The following is a 21,999-nucleotide window of genomic DNA, read 5'->3' on the forward strand; positions in this document are numbered from 1 at the left end:
TTTCAGGGGGATGATACCATCTCTATATAATTTTCCCCTATACCTCGATCTATACAGTTGTACAGTGAATGCGCCGTTTAGTTTATTCATTTGTTTGCTCTCAACTCTGCAGTGGGTCCCAGACAGTGCCGAACAGCTGCCAGTTATCGTTTAGCTTAAACTACTTCTCTGCTCTCTCCAGTTGCTCTCTCTCTCTGATGGCTCTCTCCAGTTGCTCTCTCTCTCTGATGGCTCTCTCCAGTTGCTCTCTCTCTGATGGCTCTCTCCAGTTGCTCTCTCTCTGATGGCTCTCTCCAGTTGCTCTCTCTCTGATGTCTCTCTCCAGTTGCTCTCTCTCTCTGATGGCTCTCTTCAGGATGCCTTTCTTATGTGTGTAATTACCATGTTCAAGGCTTGTTTTAAAGTGAAGGGAGCATTCCACTTCATAAAGTTATTAACGAGCCTTTTGATCCTCCCGATGGAGGGTGAGATCTGCATGTTGCCACAGTAACAGTGTCTGGCCCCCTGGATGTGACAGAGGACCCATCTCTGTCAGGTTATTGTTTCACCTGCTCCCCCCAGGTACGCACACACATACACAGACACACACATGGGCGTACACACTTGCGCGCACACATTGCGCTTGCCTTGTCAAATCAGAGTGTGAGTCTGTTGCATTCTGTGAGAATAAGGTGACAAGAGGTTTTTTGTAGATGATCTCAAACCTCGATTTCCAGATTCTCTCAGGTAAATAGACACCTTTCTTTTAACGCTAGTCTAAACACTAAGTTTTCCAGGGAGCGACATATACAAGCACACATACTGTTGATGTCCCTCTCGCTGTGCCCTGCAAAAACAGTCTATTTGGAAAATGTATTTTTCCCCAGCCAATCGTGGGCCTCCACGCTTGCAGAATTGAGGAGTTAAATGCCATGAATTCTTCATGCTTAATGAGCCCATCAGCCCTTGAGTAAAGGCAGTCTGTAGTGCTTCAGCTAATTGGCTTCAGTGGCTGTGCTCTCCCGCTGTGGTGGACTGGGAGTGTGTGGGGGGGGGGAGAGGAGAGAGAGAGAGAGAGAAGGCAGAGAGGTAGCGGGAATAGAACAGGCTTGTTTGGGGAGTTGAGGTGAGCAGTCGGGGTTGAGTGGTCTTGTCCAGAGAATTTGTTCCATTACAGGTATTCCTCCTCTTTGGTCTCTTTTATTAGAATGTTGTTGTTGTTTTCTTGATGTCCTATCAGTGATTTTGTTTTCATAGCAAAGCTTACAGACACACACAAACACATACACACACACACACAACGAGCCCTCATTTTGGAGCCTATAGGTAAATCATCCAATCGTGATTTGTCCACAACATTGACCAATGAATGAATGCTATAATTAGTTAATTCTTCTGTGTGTGTGTGTGTGCGAGCGCGTGTGTGTGTGCGCGTGTGCGTGTGTGCGCGTGTGCGTGCGCGCGTGTGCGTGTGTGCGTGCGCGCGTGTGTATGTGTGTGCGTGTGTATAATTATATTATAATATAATATATTATATTAGAGATTACAAACAGAAGAATTAACAATTGAAGCTTCAGATGCACCATTTAATCCAGTGTTTAATGTACTGTGGTCAATGACATGTACGGTCCGGGTGCTATACATTCTCCTCCCTTCCTTGCTTTCTCTACATAACCACTGCAATTGGGGAGAGAGGCACACAGGCACACACCAGTAGCCCCTCCTTACCCCCTTATCTCCCTCTCTAGTCACCCCCCTTCCGTTCCCTCTGTGCCTGTCCCGACACTAGCACCAATTACTGGGCCAGCGCTGAACCAGGCCTAAATCTGTGGTGGAGCTGGAGTGGCATGTCTGCCCATGCTGTCCCGTGGAGAGGAGACAGACTCAGCACCGGTCTGAAAAGGCTGCAGGAGGCCTGGCCAGTAGACAATCAGTTCCCTGTGGGATGAGTGCAACATGTTCCCTGGATACCCAAGTGTCCCTCCGCCAGTCCTCCTTCATTGTCAACACCTCTGTTATATGGCAATATGATTGCGTGCAGTGATATGACAATGCTTTAGATTTTTTGGGGCATAAGAGTGTAAGATGCATAAGGTGCATAAGGTTGTCTGTGTGTGTGTGTGTGTGTGTGTGTGTGTGTGTGTGTGTGTGTGTGTGTGTGTGTGTGTGTGTGTGTGTGTGTGTGTGTGTGTGTGTGTGTGTGTGTGTGTGTGTGTGTGTGTGTGTGTGTGTGTGTGTGTGTGTAAATGACTGTCAGTGCCACTGTGTGTATTCCATAATGGTTAAAAACGTTGTGCCTCATTTTCACAGGTTCTCAGTCTATTTGTTGTTGTAGATGGAGAACAGATGTTCCTCTCATCTTCCATTCACAAATGTTACGTTGTCTCGGGTATGTGTAATTTTACCTGACTTGTCCGGAAGGGCCCGTACAGATCCAATCTCAAATGCTGCTGCTCTTGCTTTTCACGAGAGTGGAGCATGGCGTGTATAGCTTGTTGTTTTTATTGGCCAGTCATAAGTCATCAAATTGGCAATAGGATACAGTCATAGAGCCTATGAAAAAAAAAGAGATATGAGATGTCTAATCAATGGAAGATGGAATTAAAATGACAGAATGTAAAATGAAAGGAGAAGGATAGTCTACAACGACCAGGAGCCAACAGGTAGACTGCTACTTAATATATGGAGTTGTTGTTATTTGTAACTGTAGGATGAGAAAGTGCATGCACTGAAGCCTCAATAAGCCTAGCTAGATAACGTTAGATAGCAGTCTAGACAGGTACTAAGTAATCATATTTAATGATAAATAAACCTAACTATGACAGTTATTACTCTACCATAGCGTGAGTCGGCTTGGTTGGTTGCGGTCTCTCGTCTCTCCCACCCTCCTCACTGCTCCCCCCCCTCCCTCTCTCCTGCTCCCAGTGTCACTCGCTCCCAGTAAGTCCCCTCCCTTGCCTTCTAAAGTGACCCAACTCACTCTCTCCTCTCACGCTTTATCAGCTCAGGTTAATAAAGTAGCTTAAAAATATATGTTTCTGCTGCAACCCCTCACTCCGATCAGAGTGAGGGGTTGAGTCTGGATCTGAACAGGTCTATATGGAACGGTTCTAGTTGTCCTCTGGTCCGTTCGGAACCAGTCTCAGTAAATTATATTTATGCATATCGTGTCTGGGTGGGAAAGTCCAAGGTACATTTCAAAATGGGTCAAACTTTTTGGATCCGTGAAGACCTCAACTTACAGGTACATGGGAGACAATGGCATTTTAACAGACCCTGAAACGGTACAGTCCCATTGGGTGAAATTCATCTAACATGAGAGTGAGACTATTTGCGGTTTATGAGATGTTGTTGCCATAGAGAAGACGCCAAATACTCTGGGCTGAGGAAATGACAGCCATTCAACATCGCCTCCTCCTCCTTTAGCTATCTTCTTTCCTGCCTCAGCTCCTGCCTCCCACCACAGAAGTGCAGGCTTTTTAAGTTATAACAAATACAGAGGAACGAGGTAAAGAGTGAATAAAAAGTGGAGTTGGAGGGGAGGAGTGGAGGAGGAAGGACATGGGAGAAATAGAAAGCATTGATGAAGTCGGGGGGTAAAGTCGTGATGGTGGAGGAGAAGAAGAGATCTTTTGTGTCTTCTATCTCAAGGTCATATCTTGTCATTCTGTAAGGTCTGTCACATTTTCCAGCTAGCACATTTGGTTCATTGGAAGTTGTGGGAACATAAGTTTTTGTTTTCACATTGGTTGTGGGAAAGAAACCATACGTTTCCTAAAACTGAGAACGTTGCCAATTCTGGGAATGTGTATTTTTAGATTGGAGGGAGGTTAGTTTTATTCTGGTTCCTTGAAAATGTTCATGGGAGGTTTCAATATAGCTCTGAGAACGGAAATGATAGGTTATTAGGAAGTTGTTGAATAACTTCCTTTAAAACCTTCATTGAATGGGTCAATAAGACTTTTAATAAGACTTTTTTTTCCTTTTGACATGGCAACAGTGGGATTAGAAACTATAATCTTCTGTTCTCTATCCACGGAATTAGTTCACCGTGCCACCAGGATGCAGCTAGCAGCCATGTTTTTTTTACGCATACAAAGCTTTCATTTTTGTCTATTCAAACAGACCCCATTTCAAGGGAAGCAAGCAACTCATTAAGATCAGTTAATGGACCACACTTAAGAAGATAGAGAGAGTTTTGTTGATTCTGAGAAAGGAATGCATGTTTTTAAATAACATTCTTCAAACATTCTCTGAACGTTAAAGGTCTCAAGTTTTTTATGGAATTTGAGAACATGACTTCAAATAGAACCATGAGCTTACCTGTAGGTAATGTTATGCTGATGTACTGAAATTCCCACAGAATAACATTGCTTCTTAATGTTCTTTAAATTAAAGGGAACCCAGCTAGCACATAATGTTCTGAGAACCATATGTTTCTTAGAGCTTGGTGAGAGCGTGGTTGTCCTATGGTTATTTAGCATACAGCCTTCCCACAACTTTCTGGGAATGGTGTTGCTTGGCTTTGGAACATTCTCAGCACATTTAAGGAACTTCACAAGTTTTATTAAATGTTCTTGGTATTTCATTACCTTAACAGAACGTTTCCTAAAAGTTTAAAAGTAAACATTTTGGTCATGTTCTAGGAATGTTCTCCAACAGGTTTGACATTGGGAATGTATTTAAAAGAGTCGATGTCCACGCCTCTACGAAACTCTTCACAACATCATTTTAAAAATCCCCAACAAAATCGATCTGTTCAAGCTAGAGATATGTTTTTTTTTTTATAGGCTGATTGATCAGGGCATAAAATCATAAAGGCACTCCTTCGATGTAAAGTTGTTTTTGACGACTTTACAGTCAGTTTGTCACTTTCACAAGGTTGGAATAATAACATGTTTAACTATTTAAGACATTGGCTTGAATCTAGTTTTAGCCTTTAGAGTTCGAGAACATTTTAACAACTAAGGAAGAATTTTCACTTCCCTCATTGACTTCTCAAACCCCAAAACCAGGCCTGGTCTATTAAGCCTGTTTTGCCAGCGTTCCCGGGAAGTCTCGCGATGTTATGCCTCTGGGTATAGAAACTCTAATATGACCCCTCTATGGAAAGGTGACACTCTCACGAACATGATGGCGTTCTCCGTTTTGCTCTATGATCACCACAAGTGTCACAGGGCTCGTCTGAATGTAAACCGGTACCGGGCCAAAAATGTATGGAAGTGTATAGAGCATTTTCACATTTCTACAAATTACATATCGTAATCTCATAATAAAGATACAACCACAATGTACACAATGTTCCAGGCATTTATGACTCACTGACCCTTTAATGGATAGTGTTCATATCACCCCTTCAAACCCAGTGACACACACCTGGGTTCTGACGCAGGCTCACCACATAAATAGGTGTGTCTGCATGTGCGTGTGTACGTGTGTGAGCCCATTCATGCGTGAATGTGTGCGTGCATGTGAGTGTGTGCATGCATGTATCAATGTGTCCTTTTTCTTATATTGTAGCTGTCAGTGTGGTCTAAACTTTGACAGATCCCTCCTGTCGAAAAAACTGCTGTAGTAATCGAAGTGTTGAATCGTGAGAGGCTGATTGTTGTCTGATGTGCTGTAGACCACCGGAAAAGCCCAATTTGTCTCACTAATCTTACACGAAATAACATTTGCATTCAGCCAACTGCCTGTAATAAAGCCTGGCAGTTATGGGGTCCGCTCAGACGCATAACCATTAATCACAATTAAAGAGAGCTTAGCGCTTGTCACATAAATATTTACAGTGTGGTCGGGGCCATCACACACTGTAAATTCATAAATCATCAGGCCAGATTATTACATTTATGACCGTTTTATTATTCATGATCTGCCTTTTATCTGGTTTTATATTTATTTCCTGCTCCACATGACCTGCTAGGGGGGGGTGGGTGTAGGCTGTCTCTTACCCAAGCTGTCCACGGTCTCATCCGTAAACATTTGTGGATGTGACACTCATATGTGTTAACAGAAAATAAGCAATACCATCCCATCTGCACCTCAAGCCAAGAACTCCTACCACATCTCACTTCTGTCTGGTCGTCCCAGCTGTGGCTGAACAGTGACTAGCCAATAAGAACTAAAGTGGAGTATGTGTCGCAGGTCAGTGGTGTTCTGCACCTCAAAGCTGTCCACCCTCAACTGCCACTGCCAATTGAAATAGCCCACTGGCTGGCTGTAGACCCAGCCCAATCTGCACAGCCTTATGACCTCCGGACTACAGAGCAGGGCAGAGCAGACTCACTGACAGCTCCATTTGTTGAGACTATTTAATCCAATGAGTCTTCAGTGATCCCAAACAAAAGAGTTTGATCACATTGAATGTCGATATTATTGGAGATATGGGCCCTGCAGTGAAAACCTCTCCTCATTCTGTTGTGCTCCTTCCTATCATCTAATGCACATGTCCCTACAACTCAGACAACATCAGCTTAGTCATAGAATGGAAATATTCTAATATTTATTACAAACTGGGTAGTTCGAGCCCTGAATGCTGATTGGCTGACACCCATGGTACAGTATATCAGAGGGTATACCACAGGTATGACAAAACAATTACATTGGTAACCAGTTTATAATATCAATAATGCACCTTGGGGGGTTGTGATATATGGCCAATACACCGAAGCTACGGGCTTTGTCCAGGCACTCCGCGTTGAGTTGTGCAAAGAACAGCCCTTAGCCGTGATATATTGGCCATATAGCACACCCCCTCCAGCCTTATTGCTTATATATAATATAATAATACCATTCATTCCTTGAACAATATGTCAAGCCATATTTCTTCAGATATTTATAATGTGTGATTTCCTGTCCATAGCTATGGTTCAATCATGTCTTATAGAAATTAGGAGTAGGAATGTTCTCTTCATGAGAGGAGAATAAAGAGTAACCACTGATTGATATATTGCCTAACTATTACTCATGGACTCTGTGTGTATGTGTGTGAGAGAGAGAGAGAGAGAGAGAGAGAGAGAGAGAGAGAGAGAGAGAGAGAGAGAGAGAGAGAGAGAGAGAGAGAGAGAGAGAGAGACAGAGAGAGAGAGAGAGAGAGAGAGAGAGAGAGAGAGAGAGAGAGAGAGAGAGAGAGAGAGAGAATGTGAGGTAATCAAGGTCTGGCTGTGTTGTGGTGTGGTTGTGTTCCAACAACAGTGAGTGTCCATTTGGTTTTGAAGGCTTGGTACATTATGAGGCTGCCAAAAACAAATGGGCCGACAGGATACCTCTGCTGATATTACTGTCATCTGGACTTTGATGGTTCACGGCTCGCTCTCTTCTCTTGTTCAACCCAACTCTTCTCTTCAATTAACTTTAATAAAGACTAGATTCCCCTGCTCTGTGCGTCTGGACATCAAATAATGAAAATTATCGATGTTCAGAATTGTTTTTGTCAATATTACTCTGCCATGGAGAGGGGAAAGAGCCTGGTTTAGGGGCCTTTTTGGTGTCTGGAGGGTGAGAGCATCATCTAGTGGACAGAGTATGAATACAAATTGTCACGGTAATGCTTCACGCCACACCTTTCACAATACAGCAGGGATCATCAAGCAACTACAGCCGCGGGCAAATTTTTTCTTGAGCGGGTGGTCGGAGGTCCAAAACATTATTCTAAATAATTTGTAGACTGAAAATTTTCCGCAAGAAGCAACAAACAGATATATTTGCCTAAAACATAATAATTTCAAACCTTACATTTGTAACGTCTCTCTATATTGCTTGGAAATATTCGGGAAGAGATTTCCCAAATGAAAGTCACTTGGAGCTCATTTCCTGGTGTTTTTAGTCTTTTATGTCCAACAATGAAAATTTTACAAAAAAACCAAATTATAAATGTTTTTTTAGTTTTTTTTTGCTTTGAAAACTTGGGGGGCCAAATAAAACCCCTCGCGGGGCAAATCCAGAGAACGGGCCGCCAGTTGGGGAACCCTCCAATACAGTTGAATAGTTACATATAAAGATAATACTCTAAATTGCTTTTAACACTGTTACAATTGCTGGATTTATAATGTTGTTATAATCAATGTTCCTGACTGACAGAGCGAACACTTTGCCATTGCCATCAGTGTGGGTGAGGCGTTGTTGTTCTGAATGGCCTGTATAGCTGCTGCTTTGTGTTCTCCTCCATCTCAAGGCCTCGGCGCCTGACAACAGCCAGCCAGCCACTCCTCTTTCTCCATTACCTCTGCTCATCCAGTGCCCACACACACACACACGTCTCTTTCACTTTCACTTAATGTCTAACTCCATGAAAAACACAGGCACGAAAAGAACACTATCACATACAGAAACACAATCAAACAAATACACAGATTTGGCTTATATCAAGTCACATCACTTGGCGTTGCATACTATTTTACTTGGTCAAAGGCTAAATGTCTCAGTCTGTATATCTTAAATATGCAAAAGAGAATCTGGATTGCATGCAACAAATGTGTAAAAAATTATATATATATATATACACTACCGTTCAAAAGTTTGAGGTCACGTAGAAATGTCCTTGTTTTTCATAGAAAAGATCAATGTTTTGTCCATTAAAATAACATCAAATTTATCAGAAATACAGTGTAGACATTGTTAATGTTGTAAATGACTATTGTAGCTGGAAATGGCAGATTTTTATGGAATATCTACATAGGCGTACAGAGGCCCATTATCAACAACCATCACTCCTGTGTTCCAGTGGCATGTTTTTATTTTTATTTTTTATTTCACCTTTATTTAACCAGGTAGGCTAGTTGAGAACACCTTTATTTAACCAGGTAGGCTAGTTGAGAACACCTTTATTTAACCAGGTAGGCTAGTTGAGAACACCTTTATTTAACCAGGTAGGCTAGTTGAGAACACCTTTATTTAACCAGGTAGGCTAGTTGAGAACACCTTTATTTAACCAGGTAGGCTAGTTGAGAACACCTTTATTTAACCAGGTAGGCTAGTTGAGAACACCTTTATTTAACCAGGTAGGCTAGTTGAGAACAAGTTCTCATTTGCAACTGCGACCTGGCCAAGATAAAGCATAGCAGTGTGAGCATACAACAAAGAGTTACACATGGAGTAAACAATTAACAAGTCAATAACACAGTAGAAAACAAAGGGGGGGTCTATATACAATGTGTGCAAAAGGCATGAGGAGGTAGGCAAATAATTACAATTTTGCAGATTAACACTGGAGTGATAAATGATCAGATGGTCATGTACAGGTAGAGATATTGGTGTGCAGAAGAGCAGAAAAGTAAATAAATAAAAACAGTATGGGGATGAGGTAGGTGAAAAGGGTGGGCTATTTACAGCTGCAGCTGTACATAGTCCAAGTTTATCATTTTAAAAGGCTAATTGATCATTAGAACACTCATTTGCAATTATGTTAGCACAGCTGAAAACTGTTTTTCTGATTAAAGAAGTAATAAAACTGGCCTTCTTTAGACTAGTTGAGTATCTGGAGCATCAGCATTTGTGGGTTCGATTACAGGCTCAAAATGGCCAGAAACAAATATCTTTCTTCTGAAACTTGTCAGTCTATTCTTGTTCTGAGAAATGAAGGCTATTCCATGCGAGAAATTGCAAAGAAACTGAAGATCTCGTACAACACCCTTCACAGAACAGCGCAAACTGGCCCTAACCAGAATAGAAAGAGGAGTGGGAGGCCCCGGTGCACAACTGAGAGCAAGCGGACAAGTACATTAGAGTGTCTAATTTGAGAAACAGATGCCTCACAAGTCCTCAACTGGCAGCTTCATTAAATAGTACCCGAAAAACACCAGTCTCAATGTCAACAGTGAAGAGGCGACCCCGGGATGCTGGCCTTCTAGGCAGAGTTGCAACGTGCACGTTTAGTTTTTTGCCCTAGCACTACACAGCTGATTCAAAGCTTGATGATTAGTTGATTATTTGAATCAACTGTGTAGTGCTAGGGCAAAAACCTAAACGTGCACGTCTTGGGGTCCCGAGGGCCGAGATTGAGAAACCCTGCTATAGTGTATTGGTCTCTTGAGATTAAACTGACACAAATGTTAGTTCCTCGCATATTAGCAGATAAACTCCAGTTAGAGGAAAAGTATTTTTCCTAATTTATGCTCAGCTTTACCCAACCGTATTAGGCAAATGCATTACACTCAGAGCCATATTTAGATTAATGGACAAATATGGCTCTGATTACAATGTACCAATAATAGTCACATTCGTTTTCAGCACAATTAATTTAGGTAAGCAGACTACATTCATTAATTAAGTTTAAAATTGTCTAGAGCCTGTTCACAAACCTCACAACTCTTGTCTTGTATTATGGCTCATTATGTGTCATGAAAAAAGGTTGACAATGCGAAAAACACATCTATCATCAAGCGTATTATGTTATGTAGCTTCATCACCAGTAGGTGGTGTAATTGTATAATTTTAGATCAGTTATGAATTGACGAATCAGCTGCACGAATACGGGTATTTCTGGAGTTTCACAAATGTGCTTGGTTAAAATGATCTATTATAACATGATTTGTTTATAATCCATATTTATCTGAATGATAAACCTATGTCCCACTAATTGCCCGTGTGACCATTATAATTTGTTTGACAATGATGTGTCTGGACTTTAACATTGGTTGTTTGTTCTTTTCCATGGGAAGCTAAGTTATTTACAACAAAAAAAGAATGACATTTTGCTAAAGATATTTAATAGATAGTCAAAATATCTATAAGATCTTCTCTTTGGATGAGATAAATAAACACATACCGTACATATTGTCGTCTTTTGATGACATCATCACTGGGACTTTCCGGATGCGTCGGGGTTGACATGTAAAAAGTTGTCTTAAAACTGGACCACTCTAGCTAATATATCACCGCATAGAAGAGGAAGGCCGATAGAAGGAAACCATGAAGGAGGATAAAGATCCAAATGACACCGAATGGTTACGATATTAAAACGATCTGTTGTCAACAGGGACAGACATATTCAAAAACAGAATGTCAACAACGCGGCCCCTTCTCGGTATGAAGCGAGTCACCGAGGTAACCTGTAAGGAACCCCTGGGAAACAGGCTGTCGCCAACAGGGAGCAAACAACAGCAAGAGTCCCTGACAGTGGACGAATTTGCTGTCTTTGAAAACAAGCAAGAAGAACTGAAATGCGCCAAGCCCAGAGTAGAACAGGTTTTCCGGGTAGTTTTCACAATTATCGGCCTTTTGGACACTGGAGCCCACAGTAGTACAGCATCAAGGCAGATATGGCTTCAACTCAAGGGGAAGAGAGACGACGTGTCGAGGGCAAAGGTAAACATTGACTGTGACTTATTGAAATTAGCTTGAGGCTTATAACATTGATACCCATTCTTATATTGTTTTATTTAATTTTGTCAGGCAGTTAAACAGCCTTTTAACGTTAGTAGAGAAGCGCCATCCTGAAATGTAAGCGACAAATCAGGCAGTATAATCAATCGCATGGTCATGGTGTACCGAATGGAATAGCTACTATGCTAATTGAGAAGTTGTTTGGGTTTTATAATCTAATAAGGCTCTGTGTCATATGCCTTCTAGCAAATTAACTGTACAGATAATATATCAGTAACGTTAAAGATTATAGATCTAACGTTAGAGTCCGGCCAGGTTTACATCATTCCGTAAGATCCCGAATTGCATGACAGACGGACAAGCTGTTCTTGGCGTTCCTTTTGTTTTCATTTCAACACTGATTTCCCGTTAATTCTACTACTCTAAAAACACCAGTCTTAGCTAGGCTACATCTTTTACACTTCTGTGCCTTGAGTTTTCCCTTGACAACATCGTGTAGCGAGCAGGTAAAGTTCAATGTACAGATCACCGGATTCGGTAATATCAATGTCACCTGTTCGACAACGCGGAAACGATTACTATTGGTGCCAGTAAACTTGGAATCTCCTCCCACCCCATTGAGAACACAGAAAACGGAAACCCCAACACAGTTATGTCTTGCCTCATCATGTATCTTTCCAGTGTGTAGTCATCAGGAAACCATGTCCGCTGTATGGAGAGGAGACACACTGTGACAGGTGCTTCTTTGACATAGGCAAACTTGAGGCTGATTCATCAAATATTTCTGGAAAGAGGTTGAGATTTCCTCATTGGGTTTCAGTTGGTTTCTGACAACTTCCCATCTTCCACGTTTTAATCTCGCCAATTTACAGTCAATGTGGTGATGACAGAGTTGACTGAGGGTTGTCAGTGAAGATGAGTGAAGTTTCTTGAGTAGGCGTAGAGGGGGTATCCCTGTGCATCATGCTATCAGTTTCAATTGGCGCATTACCCTGTTAAGCTTCGAATGTGGACCTTCTCGTGTGTATGGTGAATTTTTTTGTTGTTGTCATGTCTACTTTTCTAACTGGTGTTGACCCTGTGTTGTTGCAGGAGTACCTGAAAGGCCTGTGTGATCCAGAGCTGCAGCAGGAGGAGCACTACCCCGTGGACATGCACTGCATCTTTGCCGGTGCCCGGGGTCTGTTCCTTGACCGACTGCTGCGGGACACCAGCGCTGAAGTTGTGATGCTGGAGCCAGGCACATTGCGCCTGCTGGGCTGCTTTGAGTCTGTCATCATGGCAAAGAGCCGCGTGCAGCAGTTTGTTGCTCTCTTCCAAGAGAAGCGCAGCCTGCCCGGAGACAGGGAGCCGGCCGTGAAACGCACCTTCAAGACGTTTGTGGAGGAGCGAGATGATAAGTATGCCATGGAACTGCTCCTGTTGCCCAGTGCCCTGAAGGAGGAGCTGCTAGGTCTGGCCCAGAGCCCCACTCAGCCTTTTGGGGTTATAGACGTGGACCAGGATCGCTCCCAGAGCAGCACTCCTGTCACTGACCTCTCCAACCGCATCCTGGACACCAGCTTTGAGGAGAAGGCGGTTGGGGCTGCATCCGGGGCCGAGACGGGGTTGTTGAATGGCGTCCGGCCCTCCCACAAACGCCGCTCGTCGGAGAGTGAGCTGAGGGACACCAAGAGACAGTACTCCCTGGAGAGGAGAGAGGAGTCGATGGAGAGAGAGCGCCACACTGTAGCCAGTGACAGCCGAACTAAGACCCCCTCCAAGACCAACATGGGGCTGATGGTGCTGGACTCTAGTGATGGTGCGGATGACGGGGAGGCTGTGAGCCCTGAGACCAACCTGCGGTGCCTGGTGAACTTCTTCAGAACAATGGGCTACCAGCAGGAGGTGGTAGAGCGGGTGGTGAAGGAGACGGGCCAGACAGAGGACACTTTTCTGTTGCTGGAGTGCATTGTGGAGGAGAGCCAAAGAACAGAGAGACAGCGAGGAGGGGCATCCTCAACCCACAACTCTGAGTCTTCTTCCTCTACTTTCAACTCCAGGGATAAAGATAGAGGGCTAGATAGAGTCCCAAACCGAGCCCTGAATGTAAAGTCCAAGGAGAACATTAAGCCACCCAGCAGCAATGGTGTTGGCCAGAGGGGACAGTATAGCAGCATGCTGCAGACAATGACACTAAAAAGGAGCAGCAGTGCTCAGGGGGCTGCTTACGATATCATCACCATCAATGATGACGAGGACAGCACAGACACACTGGCAAGCAGTAAAGCTAGGATGGCAGAGCAGATGGATTTTCCATCGGGGCCCAGGATGGACTACCTGTCCCGGGGAGGGGCTCAGACCATGGGGCCGGTACGTGTGGAGAGTGTGACGGCACTGCGGAGCACACCACAGCGCCCAACCCAGCCAGCAGACACACGGCCAGGCTGCTCCTATCAGACCCTGTCAGCCAGAGTCCCCCCACCTCGCACAGAGCCTGCTCCACCACCCCTGACTGCCACGACCCGCTTCCATGATTCCCTGAGAAACCCCTACACCCTGACCCTACAGAACGAGCCTGGACACCCTGATCTCCGGCACATCATCATTGACGGCAGCAACGTGGCCATGGCGTGAGTAACCTTCCCTTTCTATACAACCCTCTGTAGGAGGATGTGGAACAACACTGAGAGCCCACACTCATTTTCTCGTCATCAGATATGACTGTCTGGAACCACCTGTGTGTAGGCCTATGTGAGCGTTGGTGTGTGTGTTTGAAAGCAGGAGTGTAACCTTCAGTCAGGACTTTCAAGGGTAACATAAAAGCTCATAGCTGAGAGCTCTTCCAGTAACCCTCAGTGTATGAGTAGGTAGGCTTAAGGCATGGCCACCGTGTCTTTGGCAAGGCTAATGACTGTCCACATGGGAAAATCTCTATAAAATAATTATCAGTAATATAACTCCAACTATCTCTCTCAACTTGCCAGTTCTCCTCTGTGTCTTACTTCGCGCACCATGTTATTCTGTCCACTGAAGTCATTACTGGAAGTTGTTTTAGTCAGAATAATTGTAATAGAGGTATCACCCTTTCAGACTCAGACTAATCTGACTGGCAGAGCTAACTTCAGCTTGTGTGGACTGAGTTAGGCTACCTACCTCATCCGAATGAGGTCAGAATCACATTTCATGATAAGATCTCAGAGTACATATGCTATAGGGACATACAAGTATGGGGGTTTTATTTTAGAAAATTACAAGGGGAAATAAAGTTTTGTATATTTGGCGATTACATTTCCATGTTGACACGGTGATTTTACTATCCACGTCAGTGGTGCTGCAGTTAGTGAGTTCAAACAGGATGTGCAACTTTCTCTTTAAGAGGGAACTTCCCTTGACTTTGCATTGCCCCACAAAATGAGACCTGTGTTTTAAGCTGGTGTGTGTTCACAATATCCTCTGGCTGTTTGTTTGTAACGGTTCTAATGAGATCTACTGGATCTACCCCCTATCTGCCCATATTTTCCAGCAATCTCCAAGTAATAGAAACAAACCCTACTTAACTTTTTTTTTAGATATAGAATGAGATTAGTGTATTGGGAGGGATCAACAACTCTGGGTAGAATTTTAAGTAGAATTGTATAAAGGCTGCATTTAAACTCACCATATCTTTATTTTTGGACCACAGCACTGCTAACTTCCTGCCAAAAGCTGTCTCTGACCAGAGGGAAATACTACTCTGTTAGGCTACGTCTTTTGTAGATGTCAGAGCGTCTTTCACACCTTCCATGTGTTACTTTTCTGAGTGGCTTTCTATCTCAAACTGGGCTGGCACAGTCATTTTATAATCCTGTAATTGACTATTAAGGATAGACCGTCATAAACTAACCGTCATATTAGTTTTAGTAAAATATTATTTGAATTAACTTCATATTCATATTCAAGAGGATGCAAAACTGGCCAATTTTAGAATTTTGTGTTTTGGACAAACAGCTGACTGAAGACGGAAGGCTGGGCATTCAGAAACATAACACCTGCAGTTGAGGCAGTGACTCTACAGCATGATGGAAGTTTGTTGCTCCTTGTTTCAGCAAGTTGTTGTAGGAGTCTTTGCCCCCCCCCCAATTCCTGCAGCACATGCAATCAGGAGCGGAGGAGAGGAGAAAATGTGTGTAAAATGTGCTTCTTTTGGGTAAAGTTTCAATTTTTTTACTATCTTTTTGCTATTTGAACGGTTATAGCGGTGACCGCAAATAAGTCATCCAAAATTCCATCACCATCACAGCCCTACTTGTTACTCACCTGTGACAATACTGTCTGAAGACAATCCTCAATTTGTCAATCTGAAATACAACAATCACTTTATGTATTAGGATAGTTATAAGCCATTCCTAAGTAACCCTTCCTCCTTGTGCTCCTCTGTAGGCATGGTCTCCACCGCTTCTTCTCCTGCCGGGGGATAGCCATCGCTGTGGAGGCCTTCTGGAGGCAGGGCCACCGGGAGATCACTGTCTTTGTGCCTCAGTGGAGGCAGAAGAGAGACCGCTACACCACAGGTCAGAACAAAAAGATACCACAGCACAGGCCACCCCAACCTGGGCTCAATTTCCTCCCTCTGGTTTTGGGGGGTGAAGAAGTGACATGAAATGTACCGGTAGTTCAACCATCCAAGGTTTTGGTCAGGAAAAAGATGATTGTACTTTGGCAAATAGTTGTGAATATTACTGTTTGAATGGTGATAAGACAGAAACATGTGGAGCACTTTATGTGCTCTGTTAAGGATATGGTCTTAATATGTGTATTTTTTTCCACGTGTCTCAATAGAACAACATTACCTAAACCAACTGGAAGACCTGCGTCTGCTCTCCTTTACTCCTTCCAGAGAGGTCTGTGGACAGAGGATTTCCTCCCATGATGACAGGTACTGCAGAGTCACACAACTCACCACATCATACAGCAGGCCCGCCCTCTGTCATCTGCTGCCACCTCATCCATAATCACCCTGTCCCACGTTCCCTGCTGCCACCTCATCCATACTCACCCTGTCCCACAGCCTCGCCCACATTCCCTGCTACCACCTCATCCATACTCACCCTGTCCCACAGCCTCGCCCACATACCCTGCTGCCACCTCATCCATACTGACTAGGGTTGAATGGCGGGAACGCGGTTACCGAGATTTACCACCCAAAACCATTCCCTTTTCCCGGGATAAATAACTGCAAGAGACCGGTAAATGATATACATGTTTTATATGAACAGCAGGGTGTTAAATGATATGCCATGTCTGAATCTGAATTCTCTACAACCTTCTGTCTGGTCACTGCATGATGAATCATCAATGCTCAGGGTGGGGACCGACAGCCCATCTCAATATGTAGACCTGCACTATATATACACAAAAGTACGTGGACATCCCTTCAAATTAGTGGATTTGGCTATTTCAGCCACACCCGTTGCTAACAGGTGTATAAAATCGAGAACACAGCCATGCCATCTCCAAAGACAAACATTGGCAGTAGAATGGGCTTACAGAATAGCTCAGTACCAAACTGCCTCTGGAAGCAACGTCCGCACAAGAACTGTTCGTCGGGAGCTTCGTGAAATGTTTCCTTGGCCGAGCAGCCACACACAAGTCTAAGATCACCATGCGCAATGCCAAGCGTCGGCTGTAGTTGTACATAGCTCGCCATTGGACTCTGAAGCAGTGGAAACACTTTCTCTGGGGTGATAAATCATGCTTCACCATCTGGCAGTCCAATGGAAGAATCTGGGTTTGGCGGATGCCAGGAGAACGCTACCTGCCCCAATGCATAGTCAACTGTAAAGTTTGGTGGAGGAGGAATAATGGTCTGGGGATGTTTTATGGTTCGGGCTAGACCCCTTAGTTCCATTGAAGGGAAATTTTAAGTCTACAGCATACAATGACATTCTAGACAATTCTGTGCTTCCAAATATGTAGCAACAGTTTAGGGAAGACCCTTTCCTATTTCAGCATGACAATGCCCCCATGCACAAAGCAAACTTGACTGGCCTGCACAGAGCCCCGACCTCAACCCCATCTAACACCTTTGGGATGAATTGGGATGTCGACTGCGTGCCAGGCCTAATCGCCCAACAACATCATACTCTTGTTGCTGAATGGAAGTTGGTCCCTGCAGCAATGTTCCAAAATCTAGTGGAAAACCTTCCCAGAAAAGTGGAGGCTGTTATAGCAGCAAAGGGGGGACCAACACCATATTATTGCCCATGATTTTGGAATGAGATGTTCGACAAGCAGGTGTCCACATACCTTTGATCATGTAGTGTATCATCTCATCATGGTGACTTTGGTGTGGTGACAGGTGGACAGACCTACATTTGCTGCAGCGTAGCCTATGCTACAGGAACAAAGACCGAATGTGCGGCTAATTTACATATCTCCATCTGGCTTCCGGGGTCTCTTTTTACTGCAGCTGCAGAGTTTTAAAACAGGAGCGAGCACTCTCTCTCACCCATCAGTTCCATTCAAACTGCATTCAAAATACATAATCCTGTTCAAGATTTCTAGATGTATATATCTATATAGATATGATGTCCTAGCTTACCTCTTTCAGGTAATACATTCAATGCCTTGTTAGCCTTCTATTTAGTTCATGAATGGTGGGTTATGCATAATAAGCTTCTAACGTATAACCTCTCTTGCGCAATACGTACACACCTGTGCACCGCTGGTCTCTTCTTTTTTTTAAATGTTTTTAAAGTATCCTTAGCTCTTGCAGTTCCATGCAGGAAAAGCTAGACTAGGTTAGCTTGCTGGACATCATTTTTGGGGCATGTCTTATACCAATAGACTATTCAAAGAGGGACACAAGCTCTTGTTTGTTAAATACAGCAACCAATAGAACTCACGGGTAGTTTGATAGAAGGGAAAATGCTTGATGGCCGTAGGCTATAGCAGTTAATAACTATAGCAGAATGATGAAGATAAATGAAACACGTTTTGTTGTCCTTAACTGTTGAAAGTGAGGAAGGAATGAAGCAACACTAGAGAGAGAAAGGAGGTAGGCTAATAACATTAGTGGAAATATTATGAAAATGTTTAAACAAATTTGCTAGCCTATACTTTTAACTTGGTAGACCGCATGTGCTGCACCAGAGTCGCATGTTCTCTCTCTGCTTTATCATGGTTTGAACGAGGTGCGTAATTCCAGTGCGTAATATGCGGTACCCTATGTATTGGATAACCGCACAATCATTTAAATCAGGCTCAGGTTGCATCAGGCTTGAATTTTAATCAAATCCAGATACAGGCCTATTTAAATGCTTTTGAATGACACTTCCGGTTTTGGTGGAAAATACCAGTTTACCCGGGAGAAAAGTTATTTATTCTCGTGATGGAACATTTGTAAAATACCTGAAATATTCCACCCTAAACTCACTCTGTCCCACAGCCTTGCCCACATTCCTTACTGTCATCGATATTGACTCACTGTCCGATGACTCGGTCTATCTTATCTCTCTCTCATCTACAGGTTTCTGCTCCACCTGGCAGAGAAGACAGGAGGGGTTATCGTCACCAATGACAACTTGCGGGACTTTGTAAATACATCAGAGGCATGGATGAGGATCATCCAAGAGAGGTGAAGGCCTTTTAACCAATCATCAGACATGCACTCATTTATATAATCCCTGGATTATATATTACCTTCTCCTCTCACACTGACTGGCCCCTTTTTCCAGGCTTCTGCAGTTTACCTTTGTAGAGGACCACTTTATGATCCCAGATGACCCCCTGGGGAAGCATGGCCCTCACCTGGAGGTGTTCTTACGGAAGGACAACAGGTGTGTGTGAAAGGAGATGATAGTATTGTTTATACAGTATGACCTTACTGCAGAGGTATGTGTATTGACCATATGTGTGTCTCTCTCACAGACGGAGCCCAGTCACACCTCCTCTGAGGCCAGACCCCCGAGCCACCCCGCAACCTGTCTTTGTCCAAGCTCTGCAGTCTGCCCCTCGCCCCTCATTTGTCCCTCGCCCCACAGCTACCCCCCAGATGAGGCCACTCTCCCACTGGCCACATTCTGGGCCCCCTGGGTGGCACCCCCCTCACCCAACACCCTCACCACCTCCACAGAGGTCACACCCTCCTCACCCCTCACCCCCTCTTCAGCGATCACAAACCCCTCGCCCAACACCTTCTCCTCCTCCCCAGCGGTCACCCTCGGAAACCATAGAGCTCAAAAGGAAGCTGTACGATATCTTCCCCGACCAGAAGCAGCGCATTGACCGTATCCTCAGTGACAACCCCTACATGAGGGACCTGAATGCACTGTCAGGCCTTCTGCTGGGATGAAACCAAGCACAAAACTGTACTCAGTCACTCACACACAGATACACTTACAAGTCTCTGTCGAAGGAGGGTGCCAATAGTAGGCCTATGTACAGAAAACTGAGCTATTTAAAGTTTTTTCTATTAAAGTCAGTCAACTGCATTGCTCTTGGATGGCTATTTGTTTGGAAGGCATAACTCCCCTTTTTCTACACATTTAAGTTCAGCAGTGTCCATGGAACATATGCCATTCATGAATAGATTGCTTTCCCGAGTGAAACCATTCAATTGTGGGGAAGGAATTGTCCAGCTGGCATCTACTGTATGTGATGTCCACATGTTCTAAGTACTTATTTCCTGTCATTTGTCTCTGCACAAGTTTTTAAGGTGTAAAACCAAATTGTTGTAATAACTGCTGAAGGAAGGTTATTTTGTTCATGTTGTAATATAATTTGTTTCTGTATGATTTTGTAAATATGAACATTGACATGTGCAGGTATGGTTTTATGTAATTAACCACACAGATACAAACAGCTCCATAAAGAAGCTTATTTTTAAACTAGCGATACTTCATTCCTTCAGTGATTCACAATCCAGTGCTTTGATACTATGTTGGCATGGTAGAAGGGTTCCTCTAGTCTAGATACACGGCCTGGAGACACCAGTGCCCTGTCCAAGCACAATCCTGTGCTGAAAAAAAATATATAAAAAACATTCTTAAACATGAGGAAATTATATTCCTTGAATGACATTGCAAATATTACTTACAGAGTTTGGCTGCTAAGTCCCTTATCTTCCTGTACTGATTGTCCACTACACTCTGAGGACATAGCCATTGTATCTTCTGGAGAGTCCCAGACTGACTCAGAGTCCAGAAACAGAGCCAACTTACCCATGTTACTCAATGATCTGGAACACCCTGGCCACTCTTGTACAAGTCACTACCTTTTGTAATGGTAACATAGCAAACCCATTATTCATTGTTTGTTCAATGAACAACGATCACGAATAACTCTACCTACATGTTTACCTCAATGACCTCAACACCGGTGCTCCCGCACATTGACACATTGACTCTACCGGTACCCCCTGTATATAGTACCGCTATTGTTATTTACTGCTCCTCTTTAATTATTTGTTATTCTTATCTCATACTTTTTTGTAGGTATTTTCTTAACTGCGTTGTTGGTTAAGGGTGTGTAAGTAAGCATTTCACTGTAATGTCTACACCTGTTGTATTCGGCGCATGTGACAAAATTTGATTTGATAAGGCCCCAGTCACCAGCCAGCAGAGGTCACTGTGAACCAAGCTGTCAGGGGCTAGTTGCTACTTGAGCACTTATTGCTAAAAAAAAAAAATCTGACAGATGAGTGGCCTGGCTATTATGATGAAAACAATTTGCTTCCGTTGTGTATAGCTTTAGTTTTGTATAACAAGGTGCATCCATTGTGTATAACTAACATCCAACTCTTTTTGGAGAGGTTCGTCAGTGTATTCTACCACTGGGGTAAAACTTTGGACTCTATCCAAGTCCCCTTTCTGTTGTTTCTTCTCTATATAATGTAAAGGATATCAGTCACTGATGTTTGATTGACATTTGTTTCCCTTTTAAGATTTCTATGAGAAAGGAAATGCAGTGACATCACCAATGAGGGCATAGGCGTTCTGTGGGTATCTCACGGCTACTTGAAAGACAGGGTGTATATTTGATTTCCACAGGCTGGTAAAGTTAATAAAGGCCAACTGTTTGTCATAAACGAGACCTGTTCTTCATCTGTCTGTTCTCTTTGTTCTAACCATTTATAAGCTGTTTTGTTGGTGTGCAGACATGTACCGAAAGCAAAAATAGTCATGTACAGTGCATTCAGAAAGTGACAAAGCAAAAACAGGTGATGAAATTTAGGAAATACAAATGTATCAAATATAAAACTGAAATACCTTATTCAGACCCTTTGCTTGGCTCATCTCGCTCTAGTGAGTCCATGTGGAGGGCCAGGCACCTGCAAGCTGATGTTGGTTGTCAATTGGGGTTTCCTCCGACACATTGGTGCGGCTGGCTTCCGAGGTTATGCAGGCAAAAATATTATAATTTTTAAATTTCCAAACGTAATAGCCTATTTTTGTATTGGTTTATAGGCTACTTTCCTAAAACAATAATTGTCCACCACACGGTTTAGCTGTCAGCGATTTGAACATTAAATGTCTCAGAGCATTGCATGCATAGGCCTATAGGGTTAGGTGTCCACTGTATGACATGCAGACACACACACACACACACACACACACACACACACACACACACACACACACACACACACACACACACACACACACACACAGTGCATTCAGAAAGTATTCAGACCCTTTGCTATGAGACTCGAAATTGAGCTCAGGTGCATCCTGTTTC

The 21,999-nt window shown here is 43.5% G+C and overlaps 1 protein-coding gene across 1 annotated transcript; it reads left to right on the top strand.

The window, feature by feature from the left end:
- The first annotated feature begins 10,778 nt into the window (after positions 1-10,778).
- Positions 10,779-21,354, top strand: LOC109889310 (NEDD4-binding protein 1). The gene is made up of 7 exons (XM_020480651.2): positions 10,779-11,283; positions 12,394-13,913; positions 15,703-15,833; positions 16,102-16,198; positions 18,791-18,898; positions 18,999-19,100; positions 19,192-21,354. The coding sequence occupies exons 1-7, from the start codon at positions 10,978-10,980 to the stop codon at positions 19,613-19,615; spliced, it is 2,688 nt and encodes an 895-aa protein (XP_020336240.1). The 5' UTR covers positions 10,779-10,977; the 3' UTR covers positions 19,616-21,354.
- Positions 21,355-21,999: the final 645 nt, after the last annotated feature.

This window comes from Oncorhynchus kisutch, linkage group LG4, assembly GCF_002021735.2.
Source record: "Oncorhynchus kisutch isolate 150728-3 linkage group LG4, Okis_V2, whole genome shotgun sequence".
NCBI classification, from domain to species: Eukaryota; Metazoa; Chordata; class Actinopteri; order Salmoniformes; family Salmonidae; genus Oncorhynchus; species Oncorhynchus kisutch.

Coding starts and splice junctions, on each gene's coding strand:
- LOC109889310 (XM_020480651.2), top strand. CDS start 10,978: ATGTCAACAACGCGGCCCCTTCTCGGTATGAAGCGAGTCACCGAGGTA. Junction 11,284..12,393: donor ACGACGTGTCGAGGGCAAAG/GTAAACATTGAC, acceptor GTGTTGTTGCAG/GAGTACCTGAAAGGCCTGTG. Junction 18,899..18,998: donor ATGAGGATCATCCAAGAGAG/GTGAAGGCCTTT, acceptor CCCTTTTTCCAG/GCTTCTGCAGTTTACCTTTG.